The 20,333-nt window shown below is 43.0% G+C and overlaps 2 protein-coding genes across 14 annotated transcripts in view; one reads left to right on the top strand and one right to left on the bottom strand.

Annotated features, from left to right (window-relative positions):
- The window catches only part of LOC114241750 (segmentation protein cap'n'collar), a 144,954-nt gene extending 138,242 nt beyond the window's left edge, over nt 1–6,712 (top strand). For all 13 annotated transcript variants that reach the window (XM_089731373.1, XM_089731362.1, XM_089731361.1 and 10 more), the window contains exons 18-22: nt 68–163; nt 2,700–2,830; nt 4,474–4,647; nt 4,734–4,839; nt 5,328–6,712. In XM_089731373.1, coding sequence (XP_089587499.1) covers nt 68–163; nt 2,700–2,830; nt 4,474–4,647; nt 4,734–4,839; nt 5,328–5,392 — 572 coding nt within the window. In that variant the 3' untranslated portion in view covers nt 5,393–6,712. The remainder of the gene's footprint in view (nt 1–67; nt 164–2,699; nt 2,831–4,473; nt 4,648–4,733; nt 4,840–5,327) is intronic.
- A 2,808-nt stretch (nt 6,713–9,520) lies between these two features.
- Nucleotides 9,521–20,333, bottom strand: part of Sra-1 (Cytoplasmic FMR1-interacting protein Sra-1) — a 30,381-nt gene continuing 19,568 nt past the window's right edge. The window contains exons 19-28 of the mRNA XM_028172704.2: nt 20,065–20,264; nt 19,270–19,403; nt 18,176–18,367; nt 17,558–17,682; nt 16,466–16,544; nt 14,734–14,834; nt 13,605–13,777; nt 12,822–12,884; nt 11,905–12,052; nt 9,521–11,297 (exon numbers count right to left, since the gene is read on the bottom strand). Of these exons, the coding sequence (XP_028028505.2) occupies nt 11,142–11,297; nt 11,905–12,052; nt 12,822–12,884; nt 13,605–13,777; nt 14,734–14,834; nt 16,466–16,544; nt 17,558–17,682; nt 18,176–18,367; nt 19,270–19,403; nt 20,065–20,264 (1,371 nt within the window). The 3' untranslated portion in view covers nt 9,521–11,141. The remainder of the gene's footprint in view (nt 11,298–11,904; nt 12,053–12,821; nt 12,885–13,604; nt 13,778–14,733; nt 14,835–16,465; nt 16,545–17,557; nt 17,683–18,175; nt 18,368–19,269; nt 19,404–20,064; nt 20,265–20,333) is intronic.

Here is a 20,333-nt window from a genome sequence, read left to right as displayed (position 1 = left end):
CGTCTGGGTCCGCTTATTCAGCGCATAGCGTTACAGATTTGTTATTAACTGGTCGTGTCGTCAACAGTTCGCCGACTCACCGACGGTAGCGCTTCGGACGGGGGCTCATCATGCACCAGCGCGCAGCATCTGTCCCGAGACGAGAAACGGGCCAAGGCATTAGGTAATGATGAGTTTCAGTATCTTCTCACCACAGGATTAGTCCGTGTGTTCAGTCGTCTGGGCCAGCGGTACTCAACAGTTTTTCAATCCGCAACGCACTAACATCCCTCAGACACAGCCCACTGAGTTTCTCGCCGGATCTTCTCAGTGGGTCGCGTTTCCGATCCGGTGGTAGATTCTGCGAAGCATTGCTCATGCTAGGGTTCATGTTAGCAACGTCGTCAGGTTTGAGCCCCGTGAGTTCACGTACTAGTTAAGGTTACGCTGAAATAGCCTCTCAAGGTTCTCAGCTTAGGTAGGAAAAAAAAGCACTAAAATACTCTTTACAAATTCGCGATAACGTTACACGAAACATTTTTGATAATTAATCATATCTGTATGTATGGTAACATTGATTAAACATATCTAAATCTAACAAAAAAACTAATTGGCTTTCTGTAAAGTCAGTTTACGGACGATAGTTTGACGTGATGACGTCAGCAACGGAACTATTCGAACTGCTAGCTCTGACGTCACGCGAGAAGAGAGACGAATGTGTCACAAGCCAACGCTTGGGTCGATCTTACCTCTCTGTCGCTCGTTCCGCGCTTTCGCTCGCACGGTCAAGCTCGGACGGAACGTGACAGTTTTTCGTGCGCGCAGTCGGTGTTTATCTATTTATAAGACGTCACAAATATGGTTTGGGCATTGTTATAGCTAAACGTTTAATTGATAAGGCCCTAAATACAGTTTTTTTGGGCCGGCGGTTCGCTCCCAACATCTGGGGACCGTCCAGTATCAGATACCCCACACGCCCCCCAGGCGCGGGGATCTCACAAGAGATCTGACCCCGGGTGGGACCTCGAGACGCGGTCGGAATCTCAGTTTGGACTTCAGATGTCCCACCGTTTAAATGGGATCCCCTTTTTTTCTTCATTGTTGCCCATTTTTTGCTCATTTCTGCCGTGAAGCAGTCACGGCGTGTGTTCTGGTTTTAATGCACCAAACAGTTGTTAACTCAATATCGAGGGTTAGTTTCGAGACGTACCTGTTCTAATGAATATAACATTATCGATTATTTAAAAAAAAGAGAATAAAATTTGAGCACCACCGTCTCGTCTGTTTGCGCAAACGATTTTCTTTGAAAAAATTAAATGAAGATGCCGGGCCGGTGATTCTCAGAGTGAATAGGTAATCCGGTGATTCTCAACCGGGGGCGGGGATGTATTTTTTTTATCGCGATAAAACGAAATTTCAATTTTATTGAATACTTATAGGGTTTATTGTGAGTTAGCACGCATAGTAACTATTACTATTACTAGCTACTACTACTACTAGCGCTCCTAATTTTGCCTTGAAGCACGCGTCCACTGTGAGTGTCTATGGGTTTCTCGAAGTATTTACCATCAGGTTAGGCGTGGTAGGCACCAGCGCTTTGTCTATATCTGCCGTGAAGCAGTAATGCGTTTCGGTTTGAAGGGTGGGGCAGCCGTTGTAACTATAAAACTTTGACTTAGAACTCATTTCTCTATATGGGCCGCGACATTTACATAGTTGATGTCTATGGACTCGTTTTGAACAACAGCAAAAAAAGCACAATTTTTTTTTAATAATAACTTTACTATCAATCAATTCAATAATGAAAGACCTAACGCTTCGCGACCCAAAATCGTAAGGAATCGATGTTTAACCCGGGCGGAATTGCTAGCCGTTAATATTACACCTTTGATATTGAGATTTCAATACATTATTATCAGCGGAATCGCCTAATACACGAATACTAATTATTATTATTATTTTTATTTTTATTGCTTAGATGGGAGGACGAGCTCACAGCCCACCTGGTGTTAAGTGGTTACTGGAGCCCATAGACATCTACAACGTAAATTCCGCCACCTTCTTTGAGACATGAGTTCTAAGGTCTCAGTTTTTACCGTACAAAGGCTTCTCAAAGGCAAAATCTGCAATGTGCAAAAAATCTATTCAGAATTAACGAGTAAAAAAATCTTTTTCGTACAAAATTTTATATGAAAGTGAATTTTAAAGAACTATATCAAATGAAAGCTATAGATAAATGTTAAAGCTATAGGACACATAACGGGTTTTTTTTATACGGTAGATGGGGCTGTGAACTATACGAAAAGGTCAAAAAGTAAAAGTTTTACTGGTGATAGGACCTCTTGTGAGTCCGCGCGGGTAGGTACCACCACTCCGCCTATTTCTGCCGTGAAGCAGTAATGCGTTTCGGTTTGAAGGGTGGGGCGGCCGTTGTAACTATACTTGAGACCTTAGAACTTATATCTCAATGTGGTTGGCGGAATTTACGTTGTAGATGTCTATGGGCTCCAGTAACCACTTAACACCAGGTGGGCTGTGAGCTCTTCGATCCGTCTAAGCAATAAAAAAAACTCAAAAAGTGGACATAGCAGATTTTGGATTTGCCAACGACGATATGCAAAATGTTTTAGTGCGGATGTCTTTGTGTCGATAAGTATGTTTTCTGTCTCTGTCTGTCTCTGTCGCTTAATGATAAACTATGACCCCTTCCTTCCCCCAAGGTATCCCCCTCGAAGTCCAGGACATCATTAATCTACCCATGGATGAGTTCAACGAAAGACTGTCCAAGCACGACCTCAGCGAGGCGCAGTTGTCGCTGATCCGGGACATCAGAAGGCGGGGCAAGAACAAAGTGAGTAACGCCAATAGAGCTTGATACTTTACGTATACGTGTGACCCCCTATATAACGCGGTAGATACGTTCAGATGATCCCCCTATATAAAGCGGTAGATACGTTTAGGTGATCCCCCTATATAACGCGGTAGATACGTTCAGGTGATCCCCGCATATAACGCGGTAGATACGTACAGGTGATCCCCCTATATAACGCGGTAGATACGTTCAGGTGATCCCCCTATATAACGCGATAGATACGTTCAAGTGATCCCTTACATTACGGGGTAGATAAGGTCAGGTGATCCCTCTATACAACGCTGTAGATACGTTCAGATGATCCCCCCTATATAACGCGGTAGATACGTTCAGATGATCCCCCTATATAACACGGTAGATACGTTCAGGTGATCCCCTATATAACGCGGTAGATGCGTTCATATGATCCCCCTTATATAACGCGGTAGATACGTTCAGATGATCCCCCCTATATAACGCGGTAGATACGTTCAGGTGATCCCCCCTATATAACGCGGTAGATACGTTCAAGTGATCCCTTACATTACGGGGTAGATAAGGTCAGGTGATCCCTCTATACAACGCTGTAGATACGTTCAGATGATCCCCCCTATATAACGCGGTAGATACGTTCAGATGATCCCCCTATATAACGCGGTAGATACGTTCAGGTGATCCCCTATATAACGCGGTAGATGCGTTCATATGATCCCCCTTATATAACGCGGTAGATACGTTCAGATGATCCCCCTTATATAACGCGGTAGATACGTTCATATGATCCCCCTTATATAACGCGGTAGATACGTTCAGGTGATCCCCTATATAACGCGGTAGATGCGTTCATATGATCCCCCTTATATAACGCGGTAGATACGTTCAGATGATCCCCCCTATATAACGCGGTAGATACGTTCAGATGATCCCCCTATATAACGCGGTAGATACGTTCAGGTGATCCCCTATATAACGCGGTAGATGCGTTCATATGATCCCCCTTATATAACGCGGTAGATACGTTCAGATGATCCCCCTTATATAACGCGGTAGATACGTTCAGATGATCCCCCTTATATAACGCGGTAGATACGTACAGGTGATCCCCCTATATAACGCGGTAAATACGTTCAGATTATCCCCCTATATAACGCGGTAAATGCGTTCCTACAAAGACGCGTGTTGTTCGAAACCGTGTTATATGAGACTAGAAGCCAGTACAAATATAAAGCTTTTTTATTAAGCTAACCTTTATATGATATTTAAAAAAAAATATTAATAGGTTTACTTATTAATATATTTTAGGCGATTCGATTCCCGCGTCAGGCAAACGTTCGTGCAACCTTTGTTTATTGTCTGGATGTTCTTTATCTATATATGTATACATTTAAACGTATATAAGTATGTTTGTCAGTCTCTGGTACAAGTAACATAGGGAATCCTAATTTGGGGGACCGAATGACCGTGCGTGATTATTATATATTGAAACTACACGGGCGCCCCCTGTCGTACTTCAATGTAACTACGATAGAAACCTTCCCTAGAGCCCGAATAATAATTGCACTAAGTTCCGTCACGATCAGACAAGAACACGAACGTGCAGACACACAAACATTCGTCCTCTAATTCCGCCCATCCCCCGCCAGGTGGCAGCACAGAACTGCCGGAAACGGAAACTGGACCAGATAACATCGCTCGCGGACGAGGTCAGGACCGTCCGGGACAGGAAGCTGAGGACCCAGAGGGACCACCACAGTCTGCTGACCGAGAGGCAGAGGCTTAAGGAGAGATTCGCGGCGCTATACCGACACGTTTTCCAGGTAACACTCATTCGAGGGGGGAGCCTGTGGGAGCCCTAACGCTCAGCTAATGACCGATATTAAACGTTTCGTTTCGCTTCGTGCAGAACCTCCGCGACCCCGAAGGGAGGCCGCTGTCCTCGGGCCAGTACTCGCTGCAGCAGGCGGCTGACGGCAACGTGGTCCTCGTACCGAAGATGCCTCAGCACCAAGGTGAGTGTAGCCGGTGACTTTGTACTGGGGGGACCGGGGCGGGGGACCGTCACGCTGGCGGGACCCCCCCATGTAAACAACAATTAGAAACTTAGACTTACTGGTGGTAGGACCTCTTGTGAGTCCGCACAGGTAGGTACCATCACCCCGCCTATTTCTGCCGTGAAGCGTATCGGTTTGAAGGGCGTCGCAGCCGTTGTAACTAAATTGAGACCTTAGAACTTATATCTCAAGGTGGTTGGCGCATTTACCTTGTACATGTCTATGGGCTCCAGTAACCACTTAACATCAGGTGGGCTGTGAGCTTAAAAAAAACCGCTGCAGTGGCCTTAACGTCTGTCACTGACATTTCAAGAGGGTTGTAGTTCCATAGACGCACCACAAGGTGGCGTCCGAGTAAATCCCATGATTGCAAAGCCAATCGGCCTTCACGCATTGATGTCCCCGGGCTCCACTACGTCCGTATAATGAGCGCTGTTGTCCCCCAGATCACCCGATGAACAGGACTTCGGATGATGAGATTGAAAGGAAAGCCAAGCACTACGACCAGTGACACATGGCCGCGCTCCGCCGCGCCGCTGCCTCCCAGCGAGGGGTCTACTGTTAAGTGCGGCCAGAACTATCTGACTGACAGAACTATCTAAATGACACCTGCCAAAATTGACAGCTGTCAACCGTAGTATTAAGGCGCGGACGGGCAAAGGGTAATTTAGTACATGCACGATTCGAGTCGTCATTTTGTATATATTGATCGGTTTCGCGGGACGTATCGCCGTCCCTCTCGCACCCAGACACCGGTCGGTCACCCCACAACCACTATTATTAGAAGCGTAGGTTTTTGATGCGACCTAATATCGACCTTAAACATGATAGACACAAATAACAAATTCGTTTAACGTTGTACAATTAATTTTATGATTCGCTTCCTATTCATTTATAATATAATATATTATTATGTGTTTAAAAAAAATAAAGGCTGATTATTTTTTTGTTGATACCCACGTCATTAAAAAATAAAAAAAAGCGTTTGAAAAACAGATGAGAAAATTTCACTCTTATTGCTTTATATCTTCATCAGCTTATTACATTACACAATGTAAATTATATGCTCTCAATGATATTACTGCCAATTTAGGTTTTGGGATGCAACCTTTGTTTGTTGAAATTATTATGCGAGGGAAAGGGATGGCGATATAAGTCTTATTCATTCGGTAAATTCCGACGATTTTAGTATACATATTAAATTGAGCTTTGTGTGTGAGCAATACGGGTTGTATTTGTATCAGAGGCGATGCACGGCGCAATGCAATACAAACTCGACTGACGGGGTGAACGACCTCATAGGATTCGCTGTTCATTGCGCGTTTACTAATCGCTATAGTCTCCCTGAACTGTATATGTCAGGGGCGCACGAACTATTTAAAGGCGAAAGGCTATTTAATTTACGGGACATTTTTGCAACATTACAGAAGAGCCATTTAAAGATTAAAAATTTGGAAAAAATATCATAACAAGAAAAAAACCTACTTCAGCTATTCGAAGGAGGTAAACTTAATTGAAGTTCAATTAAAAACATCGAACTGTTGATGCTGTAATAACTAAATAAAACGGACCCTTAATTACAAAGATAAATGTCGCTTGATAAGCGAGATGTCGCTTTAACTAAGCAGCCTTTCATCCCTCGATTATGTTTACGCATAATTTTAAGACAAACTTAATCCGAATTAAGTTTGTTACTCGGGATCCGAGACGACTCGCGTGTCGACGTTGACAGCTGTCAAAACTGACAAACGTCACGGCAGAAGTACATAGTTCATACGTGATGACGTCATCGCTAAAGTAAATTTGTTAGTTTTTTTTTTTTTCAAAAAAAGGAAATGTGATAAAACGTGTATTCCATTTTTTCTTTAGTTATTTTATATCTCATTAGGAATTTTTCGTTTTTTTTTTGTTTGGAGATATTTTGATGTATTTTTCTTTTTGGTTTTTTTTTACTTATGCATCAAAATGTTGAACTTTAAGACATTCGGGCATAGTACGTTGATTGCATTGTATTTAAAAGTAGATGCATTATTAAAATTTATTAAGAAACTAGAAAGGAAACTTGTAACGACTGAATATTCTAAATTAAAAAAAAAACCATAGACTAATATTAACAAAACAAAAAAAAAACAATAATAGATGTCTCCGACATCGATCGAATTGCAATAAGTAAACTTAAATTTAATAAAAATATATAATAATAATAGTAATAAAAAAAGTAGCTTAATTATTGTTATAATAATATTATTAATTTTGTAAAATATAAATATATAAGTATATATTGTATTTATTTGTAATAATAATTAGTATTGTAAATTGAAGGGTTTTTGGTGGTTTTGCTTTTTTTTAAAACACAGTCCGTCACTTTTGACGGGTCGGTGTTGCCACGTTCGCAGACGCAAGTACAAAATATAAAAATGCAATGTTGCCAGCGTGAAAGGAAATTTCACAGCTAATTTAGAGGTATTTTCGGCCAACCCGGCACCGCGTTACCATGTCAATGCCGATGACAATGTCCATGGGAACTTCTCGACGCGCTGTGCAACAGTAAGGTTCGTCGAAGAACACAATGTAAATAGCAATATTTATTATTTTAATGAAATCTGAATAAGGTGATTTTGTAAAAAATATATTAACTATAATAATAATAATATTAAGAAAAAAAGAAACAAAATCTTTAAAAAAAACAATAATATAAAAATACAACCCCGAATTAAAAATAATTATATTTTTTTTTGTCGTATAATAATTATGTTGAACAAATAAAAGGATAGTGAATTTTTTTTTAGTTTTTTTTTCAAATGCAATTGAAGGTCTCGTGTCGACTGCATACAAATTTGAGTTAACTTTTACGCTATCGAGAACGTTAAAAAACTCGCACTAAGCACACTGCTAATCTAATGAGACGTATATTAAGCCGAAGCAAGTTATCTTGGACCACACCTTTACCCTGAAGGACCGCTTCTGATATACATTTAAGTTATTATGAATAACTACTAATTATCTTATTAAAAATGGCTAAAAAACTATCAAAGTTGGCGTAACTGATAGACGGAATAAATGAAAGAAAATTGTTTTTTTTTTGTTTAAGTGATTTTTGTAATGAAAACAGTATTTTTTTTTGTTTTTTTTTGTTTTTCGTAAGTATTAAATTTAATTTATCGAGATTTTTTTGTAATTAGCACGAGCTCGCTTTTACCGCGTACGTCGATGCTACTAAAAATGATTTCTCATGTCGGTAAATTACTCTTTGGAACTTGTTAAAAGGCTAAATTTCCACTTCAATCAGCTCACAGCAATCCACAGTCGTTAAAATCGGAAAGGTTCACACACACTTCGAAAGGGCATCGATCTGTCACTTTGACAGCTGTCAAAATGATAGCCTTTGACAAGCGCTACAGAGTAGAGAATGAAGCAGTTTTGTAAATAGCTAAAATTAAGGTATATATTTAAAATAAAAATAGATATATGTATACATATATTTTTTTTTTGTATAAAATAAATAATTATGTAAGGTTTTCCTTTTAAATTTTTAACATTTAGAAGTAAAATAGAAATTAAGGTAATTTAATAAAAGATGGCGAAATTGAATTTTGTGTGGATTTTTATTTGAATTCTTTCTTTCGTGTAGTCAGTTTCCTGTTCGAGCAATACATGTGTCACGGTTGAAGATTTGAGACACATATAATACGGGTTTGACCCGTTCACCTTGAGACATGAGGCATTTATCTCAACTCTGGAGAGATTGTGGAGATTACGGTAGGCAGCTGTTCGGCTCTGTCCCTGGCATTGTTGGTCCATGAGCGACGGTAACCACTCACCATCAGGTGGGCCGTACGCTCGTCCGCCTAATAGGGGAATAAAAATCTTCTTTTTCTTCACCTTATCTCTCTAGGTGGTACTGAAGTCGTCGTGGCCTAAAGTATAAGACGTCCGGTGGATTCGTGTTGAGCGATGCACCGGTATTCAAATCCCGCAGGCGGGTACCAATTTTTCTAATGAAATACGTACTCAACAAATGTTCACGATTGACTTCCACGGTGAAGGAATAACATCGTGTAATAAAAATCAAACCCGCAAAATTATAATTTGCGTAATTACTGGTGGTAGGACCTCTTGTGAGTCCGCGCGGGTAGGTACCACCACCCTGCCTATTTCTGCCGTGAAGCAGTAATGCGTTTCGGTTTGGAGGGTGGGGCAGCCGTTGTAACTATACTTGAGACCTTAGAACTTATATCTCAAGGTGGGTGGCGCATTTACTTTCTAGATATCTATGGGCTCCAGTAACTACTTATCACCAGGAGGGCTGTGAGCTCATCTACCCATCTAAGCAATAAATAAAAAAAAGGTGGGGTCGGCAGTGAATTTTTCTCTTTCATTCGTCTCTCTAACAGCCGTCATCTCAACACTCACTCTCTCTCATATTGTCATTCACACACTCCATCCGTGTCTTCTTCGGTCGACCTCTTCCCCCTCTACTTAATATATACTTAATAATAGGGCAATAAAAAAAATATATATAAAAAATCATTGCAGTAACCTTCGAACATCCAAGGAGAAATTTATGCCTCGTTGTCATCAGTAAAATATACTAAAATTATTTTATCCAGCAACTAACTAATTACAAAATAAAACACAATTTCTTTATCATAGCTATGATTTAATTTATATTTAATAATAAAATAGTATTGAGAAACAACACAGGCATTTAGTGCTGCAAGATTGGCATACGCGCACATTACTATTGACAATGTCAATGTGTTGTCGATACATTAAAAATGGAGAAGACGAGACGGCTATCTAAACATAAAATTTAAACGTTCAATGTATCAGTAATAAATACAAAGAGTATCTTGAGCACGCAATGTATAGCGTACAAAACATTTCGCTTCTCAATTCTCCGACAATTATAAAAACATTACAAATATAATTACTATATTAGACAATGATTTTAGTACATTTAATTATGTATAATTTTCTTTTACTATCAAAAATTTTCAATAATAACAAAAAAATCGAGCCAAAAAGTCGGATATTAGTAATAAAAAATCAAATTCCTTCAAATAATTACTTTCTAATACTATTTGTCTTGAATTCGAAATAATTTTACAAAAATCCTCATTTATATATCTACACAAATAAATAAAATTGGAGTGTCTGTCTGTCTAAATGCGTAAGTATGTATACCACGGTACATATACCAAAATATGTTTTTTAGTTCTTGTCTGTCTTAATGCCTCTAGAGATATTCTTAAAAAAAATAATAATATTACAATTACAAGTGACATGCGCGTCTAGAACGCTGCTCAGACGATCGTAAGCGTCCCTACATGTACGTCATAGGAATGGCTTAGTTTTAATTAAATCATAGTAACAGGGTGTTACAAACTGTTTAGTTCCTATATGTAGACACCATTAAGGCATGGCGAGCTTTGATATTAAGGAAATTAATATCTCAGCTTCTCTCCAATCGCTACTGTAGGTTGGCGAGCATACGGCCCAACTGATGGTAAGTTGAGGGGCTCAGAGATAAAGCTCTGTGAAGCACTTTTTTGGCACACTGTGTAATCACAAATCGATATTGTTGGCCCTTTATGAACTTTGTAGGTATGTGACCCACATGAGGTCACCGTGGCTCATGGACATCAACAAAACAGCCAAACAACATAAAATTCAAATGGAATTGAAATTACTGAAGGCTAATAGACGTTAAAAGTATAATTACAATTACTGGTAGTAGGACCTCTTGTGAATCCGTGCGGGTAGGTACCACCACCCTGCCTATTTCTGCCGTGAAGCAGTGATGCGTTTCGGTTTGAAGGGTGGAGCAGCCGTTGTAACTATACTGAGACCTTAGTCTCAAGGTGGGTGGTGCATTTACATTGTAGATGTCAATGGGCTCCAATAACCACTTAAGAGGTGGGCTGTAAGCTCGTCCAACCACCTAAACCAGGGGTTCCCAAACTTATTTTGTCTACAGCCCACTTTGAAAATAAATTATTTTTAGCGCCCCCATTTTTTCACCTACTTCTAGACCACTATAGCGAGAGCTCAGTCGGTGTCTAAGAATCCTTCTAGATAAAATTACAAATCGCCTCTCAAGCTTCTACACAGCACCCCCATTTTTTTTCTGGGTCTCTTACCGCCCCCTTTAGGCCTGCAGCGCCCATAAGGGGGCGTTATCACCCACTTTGGGAAAGGCTGATCTAAGTAATAAAAAAAAAAATGGAATTTTCGTCGAGTTCTGGTCGCGCGGCGGCTCAGTTGAGCGTAAGCGGCGCCTGCGGGGGCGGGAAGCAGCGCACGTGCTCGACGCCCGCCGCGTCGTCCGCGGACAGCTGCCTGGACAGCACGCCGAAGATCTGCGAGTTCAGCACTTGGAACCGCCTGATGCGATCCACCATTCGCTTGAGGGGCTGCGGACACAGGAAATACATATATATATCGAGGAGCGAAAGACAATTTGGTTTAAGTGACATTTTTGTAACTTTACCGGAGAGCCATTTAAAGCTTAAATTTTTTGGGAACAAAAATAAATTCAATAAAGCGTTTGTATTTTTTTTTTTTTGTTTGTGGCCAAAGTGAGTTAATCAAATAATAATGACCAGTGGTTCCCAAATAATCAAAATTCGACTATAATTAATGGAAATTATAAGTTTGAACATTATTATGGTTCTATTGTCAAACACTAGTATACTTCTATAATATAATCACACATTTCGCCAAGGCTACACTATAGACAAATAATATTAATCTATTATCACAGACTTTGAACAATAACAAAAGTTTGACAATAAACAATAAATAAAGGTGTGTCGTCAAATTGAAAATAGATTAATATTATTTGTCTATAGTGTAGGTAGTCTTGGCGAAATCTGTGATTATAGAAATTTAAGTCTTCGACAATAGAACTATAATAATGTTCAAACTTATAATTTCAATTAATAATTATATTCTTATTTCGACTACTGAGGGAAGACCACTAGCTATTATTAAAGTTTTGTTACATAGTGGCGTACTCACAATGCCTTTGACCAGTTCATCCTTTCCGTCGACCCTCTGCACCCTCAGGATGTGGTAGCAGAAGTCCAGCGCCTCGAACCTCCTCTGCTGGCCGAGGAGAGCGATGATGGTGCAGCCGGCCCAATGGAGACCCTCGCCGAACAGTTCCCTGAGAGTTCAACATTTTAAATGAAGTGAAATTTCTTTAGGCGCGTTGTGGATAAAATTTAACTTGGGACAGATTCGTTACGGCTAGAGAGAATGCGATTTAGGATGAGCGAGAGTGAGAACCTTTAAGTACTTTTATGAATGTTGCATTTTTGAAGTGAAACTTCTTTAGGCGCGTCAAGAGTAAAATTTAACTCGTTTCGACAGATTCGTTACGGCTAGAGAGAAAAGATACGATTTAGGAAGAGCGAGAGTGAGAAAATAGACAGAGCGTCTCGCAAACCACTCGACCGTGGAGAGAGGGAGAGAACAAAGCGAGCTAGGTCGTTTCTCTTATACACAGCATTCCCTATTACAAGAGAGATTTGATTTAAGGATGAGAAATGAAGAAAACCACAATACTACACACCGCAAAGAAGTTTGTTTCACTTCATTCATGCGCAAGCTGCACGCGCACCATTTTTTTATATTATACATTACATTAAAATAAGACATGACTTAAAGGTCTCAGTTACCAGGTCATAAAATCTCTTAAAAAAAAATCAGTCATCATAACTTGGCGAACGCGCGGGTAGGTACCACCACCCTGCCTATTTCTGCCGTAGAGCAGTAATGCGTTTCGGTTTGAAGGGTGGGGTAGCCGTTGTAACTATACTGAGACTTTAGAACTTATGTCTCAAGGTGGGTTTACGCTGTAGATGTCTATGGGCTCTGGTAACCACTTAGCAGCCGGGGGGCTGTGAGCTCGTCCACCTATCAACAGTACTCACTCGACGGTAAACTGGGTGTCGCCGACCGGGATGCAGTACAGGAACTGCAGGGCTGACCACAATCTGCAATAGGGAGATGAATACTATAGTTGAGTGTTGAGCGTCTGTCGGTGCATGGACAGCAACGAAAGACGGCGTTGAAAGCGTGTGAAGTATCAGTTGCGTTGTTACGCAGCTTCCAGTCGCGAATGCCTTTGGGTAGAACGCGGCTCCCTTGTGTAACAACATTCCCCTGTGTAACGCGTCGTACGTTTGGTCGGGACTAGAAGGCATATCTCCGGTGTAACAATATCCCCCTGTGTAGCGCGTCTTACGCTTGGCCTTGACTAGAAGGTATATCCCCAGTGTAACAATATTCCTCGATGCAACTAGTCTTACGTTTGGGCTTGTGTAGCAATATTACCCTGTGTAACTACCCTTATGTTTGGGTTTGGCTAGAAGGCATATCCCACGTGTAGCAATATTTCCCTGTGTAACTCGTCTTACGTTTATCATTGCTAAACGGTATATCCCCTGTGGAACTATTCTGACGTTTGGCCTTGGCTAGAAACTAGTTCCCCTGTGTAACATTCCTTTGAGTAACTAATCTTACTTCTCGCCTCGGCTAGAAAATATATCCCTGTGCAACAATGTTCCCCGGTGTAACGCCTTGCATTTGGCCTTGGCTAGATAGAATGTATATCCCCTGTGTAACACTTCTCCTGTGTAACGTGACCTACGCTGGCGAGGAGTCCACGTCTTAGACAACTGTCGATTGTGAGTCCCCGCTGGTGCGCCCGGTACCTGTGGAACTCGTTGGTGTCGTCGCTGTGCGCGTGGTGCGCGGCGGGGGGCGCGGGCCAGGCGGGCGCGGCGAGGCAGGTGCGCAGCCGCCGCAGCACCACGCCGAACAGCGACAGGCCGCAGCACAGCCGCTCGCGGGTCAGCAGGTCGCCCTCGCGGGACAGCTGACCTTGCTGGACACATGGGACGCGGGTAGATACACTTCTTTTTTTTAATTGCTTAACTGGTTGGATGATTTTTACTAATGGTAGGACCTTTTGTGAGTCCGCGCGGGTAGGTACCAACACCCTGCCTATTTCTGCCGTGAAGCAGTAATGCGTTTCGGTTTGAAGGGTGGGGCAGCCGTTGTAACTATACTTAAGACCTTAGAACTTATATCTCAAGGTGGGTGGCGCATTTACGTTGTGGATGTCTATGGGCTCCAGTAACCACTTAACACCAGGTGGGCTGTGAGCTCGTTCACCCATCTAAGCTATAAAAATAAATAGATTCACGTCTTTTTGACACACTTTATATTAGCTTCACTTGTATGTATGTTTGTATGTTTGTAACTGACTCCTTTAGACGCGATTTTGACCCACTTTAATAAACGGCCAGATTTCATTCAAACTTTGTAGATCTATCGAGGACCGATGAAAATTCAGTATAAAAAAAAAATTTTAAAGTAAAAATTGAAATTCAACTAAAAAATAAAAAATAGTTTAAAAAAAACAAAAAAACACGCTTTATATAAAATTCAACTAAAAAATTGAAAATAAATTTTAATAAATTTAAATTGAAAATAGTGTAAAAAAATATATATTTTATTGTAAAAAAGCGTATTATTTATTGTAAATTCCTTAACTGGTTGGATGAGCTCACGGTCCACCTTGAAACATGAGTTCTAAGGTCTCAGTATAGTTACAACGGCTGCCCCACCCTTCAAACCTAAACGCGTTACTACTTCACGGCAGAAATAGGCAGGGTGGTGGTACCCACCCGCACGGACTCACAAGACTTCCTACCACCAGTAATTACGCATTATAATTTTGCGGGTTTCATTTCTAATTTAATTCAATAAATTGTTTTTGTATTATTTGCGTGTTATTGAGGTCGGTTTTGAGGTCGACCTCATGCGGCCTCAACTCACCTTGGCGGTGCCGTACTTGTCGACATTGTGGACGATCTGTAGGGACGCGTACTTGGCCTCCAGACGTTTCTGTTTTGATTCGGGCTTATCACCGTCTGCAACTAAAGTCCAGGGTCTAGCGATCACCGGAGTCCATGGGCATCACGACCAATGAACTCTAGCTCCAAATTAAGAGAGTCTGGTGTTGCTATGCCTATACATCCCCCAGTAGCCTCAATGGGCTGGTCTTCTTTGTGAGTTATGGATGAGTCGAGCTGCGACTTGAGAGGACTTGCTAACATTAACCCTAGCAAGAGCCGTGCTTCGCAGAATCTACCACCGGATCGGAAACGCGACCCACTGAGTAGAGCCGGCGAGAAACTCAGTGGGCTGTGTCTATGGGTTAAAGTTTCACGGAGAACAATGATCGGTGCTTGGAGAGCTTATAAGCTCCGAAAGTGGATCTAAAGTCGAATATACTTAAGTGCTGTAATGAAATGGGAGTTTTTAAAAGATAAAGTTTATTTTACACGCAATACTTTAGGGTAACAGCTCTTTGTAAGGGATCTGAGTGGACTGATTGACTGGTTTACCCGGCCTAAGCTTTTACCCGGACCATCTGGTCAGCGATCAGCATAGGGTTATAACAGTACTTTTAAATATATATATACATAAATAGACATAAGATGTACAGGGAAAGACCAAAGCAACCTGTTCATCATCAGCTCAGCAAAGTCCTTATTGTCTTATTTACCTCTTCAATATGCAGCGCGTGTTTGCTTCGCGGTAGATATAGCCCAGACAGTGGTACCGACCCGTGCGTGCCCGCTATCTACCCTACCATCGATTCTCCATCGAGAAATGAGGGTGCTATTCTATACATCCCAAACATATCTATACATATTAATAAAATTAGAGTGTCTGTTTGTAGTATTGAAATAACCGCTTTTTACTACATGCATATGAATATATATGCGGTACATACACCAAAGTAATATTTTTTACAATTTTTGTCTGTCTGTATGTCTGTTTGTTCCGGCTAATCTCTGCAACGGCTGGACCGATTTTTATGAGACTTTAACTAATAGGTAGCTGATGATATAAGGAGTAACTTAGGCTACTTTTTTTAGACTAGCTTCGCCCCGCGGCGTCACCCGCAGTTATTGTCGTACCGCGTGCAGCATGGCGGGACTCGCCTATCAATAATAAAAAATACATGTGTGCAATTCACACGTGGTAGAAGTGAAACCTTCCAAAATTAAAATACAATTATCCTAAACGTCTTAAGTATATGTAAAATTTTGTCATTAGTAAATAATTGTAAGGTAGCGCCCTCTGTGAATTGATATTTTAATTTCACGTATAATCCTAAATTAAAATTCACTACAAGAGCTTTCATACACACGCTAGTATTAAAAAATCTCACAGATGGCGCTGTATTAAATAGTATGTATATTTCTGTCTCACTCTTTACTGGCTTCATCCTACACATTTTTGTATTTGTGTCTCTTACCTGTCGTTTTTTCCGTTGCATCCGGTTTGAAATCACAACGATTCTAAAGAAGTTTTCACTTCAATAAAATTTAATGTCTCCAAAGCGAAGCGAGGGCGGGTCGCTAGTTTGTAATACGGTGTATCGGAAATCGAACAGTCCGTCTCGCACGTAACAGAGCTGCTGATATGCCGCGCTCTGGATCCGCTGCTGTCCAGAGACCACGACCTCAAGAATGACGAGTCCCTGCCCCCTGCCTACCTGTGCTGTAGGGACGCGGCAGAATGTTCTGGAAGGGCGCCGCGTGGAGCAGATCCGTCACCTCCTCTTGACTTAAAGCCTGTAAGGATATAAGCATTGTCATAGAGGTGACAGCTTAGAAGCTGCTGGTATCATGTAAAATATGCGGGAGAAGGCCCAGAGGCAGTGGTCCAATGCACTGAACAGACCAGGTATGCTCTACTCTCAGCTCTCGAGTCCAGGGTGCCATTCGCACAGCCCAGTCAGGGCTGGCGCAGGATCGTGCAGTAATGAGTTATTAAAAGAGACCACGATCCTCAGCATTGAAGATTATAGACGCAAGAAGATGCTTTCGTCAATATAAGCCGTAAAAAAAGTGTGTGTGTGTGTGAGCAAGTCGCACACGTTAGAAGTGAAACTTATAATAAGATATAGATATACTGACTATCCCACTACACAGGAGCATACATATGGACAATGTTTAGTAGACGATAGTGGGGATGCTACGGAGAGTCGCACAAAGAGGAGACCGAGAACGACTGATGTGTTCTATCTCATTCTCTCGCCGGCTGAATCCTATACATTTATGTGTTTGTTGTATGGACTTATTTTTTCGTTTCATCGAATTTGAAATCACAACATTTCTAAAGAAGTTTCACTTCAAAATATATTAATTGGTGACTGCTATTCTATTAAATGGTACCAATGCCCCGCTTATTTCTGCTGCGAAACAGTAACGCATTCCGGTTTGTAGGATAAGGCATCCATTAATCTCATACTGACTTTGTCATGTACAACATGCCTGACACAACTTTACGTCGTAAGCTCTTTTTTTATTTTATTGCCTAGATGGGTTGACGAGCTCACAGCCCAACTGCTGTTAAGTGGTTACTGGAGCCCATAGACATCTACAAGGTAAATACGTCACCCACCTTGAGATATAAGTTCTAAGGTCTCAGTATAGTTACAACGGCTGCCCCACCCTTCAAACCGCATGACTGCTTCACGGCAGAAATAGACAGGGTGGTGATACCTACCCGTGCGTACTCAGACCTCCTACCACCAGTTGAGCTGGTCGACTGGCTCGCCTGAAAGCTTGCCGGCTTCACTGACCTGCTCGATCAGCATGCAGAACAGGATGATGTTCCCGAGCTCCCTGAAGGCGTGGAAGAGCTCGGTCTTCGCGTCGGGGTACTGCACGATGTCCGTCAGCTGCGCGTGGTAGTAGCCCAGCACGCCTGCCGACCGCACGCGGTTAGAGGGGGGCAGGGGGGACCACGACGACACCACGTGGGTTAGGTCGATGGACTAGGTTTGTGTGTGCATGTGTGACGTATATGTAATATGTTAACTCTGCCAATGCCAGTCCCATGAGACCCGCATGAGAAAAGAGGAGGGTTCGATCTTCCCACCGTAAGACTGTCAACTCCGAATGTAGGGCGACAGTTAATTAGCTGGACCAGCAGAATAACGCTTCAGCGGCCTCGAAGAATCACGTGTATTTTCCCAAGAGACCCTCGCGAGGCCACGACCCTCAGCATTGAGGTTTATAGACGCAAAGCCGGAGGATGTAAGGTGTGGTGTGTGTTTCTGTACCGATGTTGCCCATGTATGTAGAAGAGGAAAGGGCCCACCTAATGATAAGTGATTACTATCGCTCGTGGGTCTCAGCAATGCCAGGGGCATAGGGAGGTCGCCCCCTACCACTGTGCACAGAGTGTCTCAACGTACCATTGGAGCCGTAGTCGTATCTGGGCAGGCGGCAGTGTCGCGGCAGCGCGGCGAGCAGGGCCCGCGTGAACTGCGCCAGCGAGCCGTGCAGCAGTCCACGGGCCACACCCAGCAGCTCGCCCACCACCACGGCCACACCCTGGTAGCCCAGCAGCCGGACCAGCGCGTGCAAGTGCGCCGCTCCCACGAATCCTGCTCAGCGCGACAATCTCCTCCGTGAGCTTCAACTCCGATAAGTCTCTCCGAGTGCAGGGTGCTTAACGCGAATTTTCGTGACGTTCTCGATCGCGTTAAAGTTAACTGAATTCTTTTTTTATTGCATTTGCAGGCAGACGAGCACACAGCCTACCTAATGGTGAGTGGTTACCGTCGCCCATGGACTTCAGCAATGCCAGGGGCAGAGCCAAGCCGCTGCCTACCGCACTGCTTTTACGCACCAATGTGTCAATACTGAAGGAGTTTAATGTTAAAACGGGCCTTGCCACAAATTCGTAGAGTATTGGAGTTTTTTGCTCGAAAGGAGGGTCACAATCTTGAGCAGTTGATGGTGAAGGACAAGGTAGAGGGCAAACGTCTCAGAGGAAGCAGTCCCACGGGACGGTCGGACCAAATTCAGTCTTGTCTGGACATCAAGCCCCACGATGCACTCGACGAGGCCAAGGATCGCAGCAGATGGAGAACGATCGTACAAGAGAGGGTGATGCAGCGGAGGAGTCACGACCATCAGTAATGATGAAAACGATGCACATAGGAGAAGGAGGTATGGAGTTGGGACAGTGTTCCTACGTTTACCGCTAGGGGCGCTGTTAAAACTCCATACAAATTCGAGTTAACTTTAACACTATCGAGAAGGTTAAAAAACTTGCACTGAGCAAACTGGACATTTAAGTGAATCGCACTACCGATATCTTCATGTACACTCAAGTTCCGAAGCATCCGTCTACCGAACGATTTCACCTTGTCGAGTCTGTTGTTGGTAGATACGTGACAAATGCCTCAATCTTGCCCAGGACAATGTCAATGCTTGCACGTGTACAAGTCCCCCCGGCCCCCTCGTGTCCCCCGCATGTCCCCCCCGGTCCCCCCTTACCCACCGTTGTACTGCGTGTACTGCGCGGAGTACACGAGGCTGAGCTGCTTGGAGCCCCACAGCAGCGCGTGCCCGTACTGTTGCGGGCGCTCCCGCTGCACGTTGGCCGCGAACTGGATCCCGCGGCACTTCACGAACCTGCAAGGGAATCGGTCGCGGGGGACCGCTGTAACTTCTTTTCCCACTTTCTTTTTGGAACGAAGTAACTTATGGGACGATGCGGAGGGGTACCCTAACCGGGAAAAAACGTCCGTAACGTAAGATTTTTATTAATAATGCACACAGCTTAACTTTGTAATAACATACGAAAAATAACATATTTTTTTATCATTCATTGACCACGATCCCAGAGCTTCGTTTGCGCAATACACTAACTCTTATGCAAACAACCGTAAATGAAGTGTACCACAATAAGTTCGCACGTTACCGAATGACCGTGGGTTGTTGCGAAACCTCCAGTTTTATTTTCTTTATACCTCGAATAGAACTTAAAATGAATATCTTTATAATAAGGAACTTCATTCCTATCCGGTGTCCCACGACACCACACGTCTTTTTAATATTTTATTTAAATTATAAGTTGCAATATTACTGATGGTAGGACCTCTCGTGAGTCCGCGCGGGTAGGTACCACCACCCTGCCTATTTCTGCCGTGAAGCAGTAATGCGTTGCGGTTTGAAGGGCGGCACAACCGTTGTATATATTGAGACCTTACAACTCATATCTCGAGGTGATCGCGGCATTTACGTTGCTGCTGCCCATGGGCTCAATTAGGCACTTGACATAACACTGGCTCACCGCGCCGTCGCAGCGTTGTAGCAGTAGTTCGGCAGGAAGTCATAGTTGAGCTCCCAGAAGACGTGCAGCGTGACCCTGCCGTACGGAGCCAGCACGCCGTGGTCCGACTCCCGCAGCACCGCCTCGAAGTCGTCCAGGGTCAGGTAGCGGCTTAGCAGCTTGTGGCAGAGACGGTTCACCGCGATCAGCCCCTCCAGCTCCTGGGGGCGAGGGGCGTGCGGCGGTCAGTACGCGAGGGGGTTGGGGGGGTGCGGGCGTGACGTCACGGG

Source organism: Bombyx mandarina, chromosome 11 (genome assembly GCF_030267445.1).
Source record: "Bombyx mandarina strain Sakado chromosome 11, ASM3026744v2".
NCBI lineage: Eukaryota > Metazoa > Arthropoda > Insecta > Lepidoptera > Bombycidae > Bombyx > Bombyx mandarina.
Note: the sequence above shows the minus strand (reverse complement) of the source record. Positions and strands in the feature narration are given on the sequence as shown.